Source organism: Aplysia californica, unplaced genomic scaffold, assembly GCF_000002075.1.
Source record: "Aplysia californica isolate F4 #8 unplaced genomic scaffold, AplCal3.0 scaffold00034, whole genome shotgun sequence".
Classification (NCBI taxonomy): Eukaryota; Metazoa; Mollusca; class Gastropoda; order Aplysiida; family Aplysiidae; genus Aplysia; species Aplysia californica.
The window spans coordinates 1,659,258-1,661,614 of NW_004797304.1; the positions used below are offsets into that span (position 1 = coordinate 1,659,258).

Below are 2,357 nucleotides of genomic sequence, written 5' to 3' on the forward strand. Positions count from 1 at the left end.
ATATATATATATGGCAATGGAAAAAAAAGAAATAATAACGATATGTGCATGCTGCTGAAAAAAAAACAACTATATTCTGTCTGAAATCTATGGTCGTAAAGAACGCCATGGATGCAACCAAAATCCGGTTAATCAGGAAAATGTTTTTTTCCTTGTCCAATGTTGCTGGCGTATTGTACAACTCATGGATGCTCTTCTTATGCCAACAAGGCGAGTAATGAGTTGGGATGTGTGAGAAATGTCTGAGGTGGCAGCCGCCAACTTGGATGACCTATGAGCTACAGAGACAACACGTTGTTAGATTAGCCTTTTCGTCAAGGTGGCATACAGGGAATGTCAAGAGCTGGGGTTGGGAAGGAGCGGGGGCGGTGATGAGGGGACGGTAGTCGGAAGAGAGGGTAGGCTAGGGAGAGGGATGCGCTAGAGATGGTGCGACGGACTGGAGAGTGATAGGAGAGGGATTGGGGAAAGGATGGAAATGGGAAGCTGGGTGGACTGAAATGAAAGGGGGTGGGGGGAGAGTAAAGGTATGATCTGTAACTGTGCATGAGTAGAGGTATGAGGAAAGGATGAAAAAGGTGGTGGGGAGTAGAAGATTTTAGGGTGATTAAGATGAGTGAGAAAGACAGGTGAAGAGTTGGGAGAAAGATTATATAGGAATAGGAAAGTGGCATAAGGGACTGATGACATAGTGCAGCAACAGAATGGAAAGAAAGAGAAAGTGAAGCGGTATCAGAACTTACAATAATTTTAAAAAATGCTTCTTATTTTTTTAAAAACCCAATAGCAATAACAACAACATCTATAACAGCAGCAGAACAAAAACGATAGAGAAATCAAAAGCAGCAACAACAAAGCCCTCATTCCGCACACATATGTTTGTGACTAGTAAATTAGATATCGAACAAATCCAGTTTTCCCAAATTTATAACATTTACCTTTCGTCCTTCACTCTCTCTCTATCCGGTCCGGCATAAGCCAACACCGACAGATCTGCATTTTGCCTGACACTCCCTCTGTGGGCTTTGTACATCACCTCGGCCAGTCGGATCACGGCACGTTTTGGACGCTGCTGATTTGTCGTTTCCTTCAAAGGAGGAGGGTGCACATTTTGAGAGTTTGGTACTTGTACTGTCACCTCAACTGGAAGCGGGTTGAACGGCACGGCAACCATTTGTAAGTGATTTTCTACGGCAAGAACACGGTTTTCTGCCTCCTCTGCATCTCCACTGTCAACCATAATGCTAGGTATTTCCTGATTTTTGCCAGTTCCTGCGACAAACTCCGCTGCCTGTTCAGAATAATCCATTGCGGTGTCATCTCTTGCCTCTGCTGACCCTGGTTCCTCTATTCTAAGTGGTGCTTCTTTCTGTTTGTCTTCTTCCGTGTGTGGAAGGCCATACAGTCCCGCCTCTTCTGTTGATACATGTCCGATACCCTCTGATGACACCTTCTCAGCCTCTAGAGGAGAATTTTGTTCCTCCTCCTCGTATTCCCTAAGTTGGGGTGACGCTTCTTCATATATTTCCCCCTCTGGATGCCCCGCCTCTTCTTCGTCGAGACCGCCCCTTTTTTCCGCACCCTCCGAATACAGGGACATTTCCTCAGCATTTTGTTCACTCCCTCGCAGGTGTTCGTTGTAGCTGGTTTCTTCAGCCACGCCCTCTTCGCCAACGACACGAGAACTGCTTTCTGAAACCATCGATTTCTCGACGCCGGTGTCAACTGCATCAATGTTCTGTTGACCCAAGGCTGGCGGTTCATCGTTTGCCATGAAGACATCAGAAGCTGACTCCCCTAATAGTGCAGTTCCCTCTTGTACAGGCTCTAGATCTACGTCAAGTTCATCAAAAGTCTCCGGTTCAGGATCCATTATGAATTTTTTTTTTATTGGTCAGTGATGAAAGGTTAAAGCCGCGTCGTAGTGTATCACAGTTGGAAGAAAAATCAAAAGGGGCTGTTTGACACCCCAAGAATGGAACAATGGTTGTGACGTTGATGGTGGTTATCACGAAATACGATGACGGAGAGGTCGAGGAGAATCTGAGGAGAAGAGAAACGAGCATGTAAAAAGGAGTACCGCTTCGAAGGACATAGTTTTCCAACTCAACATTGCTGATACGATTCTGCCACGTACTTTGCAAGTTCAAAAAGAAATTCTTGACGACCGTACGGCTGACTTGGGTTCGAACCTTTGTTATATATTTATGAACCAAAAATGTAGCAGCTGTCAGTTTTGCTGAAAACAATGGCTAATAGGGAGCAGTTGCTGCTGCTATTGCTCCTCCTCCTCCTCCTTTTCCTCCTCTTCCTTTTCTTCTTCTTCTTCTTCTTCTTCTTCTTCTTCTTCTTCTTCT

The 2,357-nt window shown here is 45.1% G+C and overlaps 1 protein-coding gene across 1 annotated transcript in view; it reads right to left on the reverse strand.

Moving 5' to 3' along the window:
- The window catches only part of LOC101860951, a gene marked incomplete in the record, with an annotated part of 17,636 nt that overhangs the window by 5,901 nt on the left and 9,378 nt on the right, over positions 1–2,357 (reverse strand). The window contains 1 exon segment of the mRNA XM_035973846.1: positions 939–2,043. Within this exon segment, the coding sequence (XP_035829739.1) occupies positions 939–1,873 (935 nt within the window).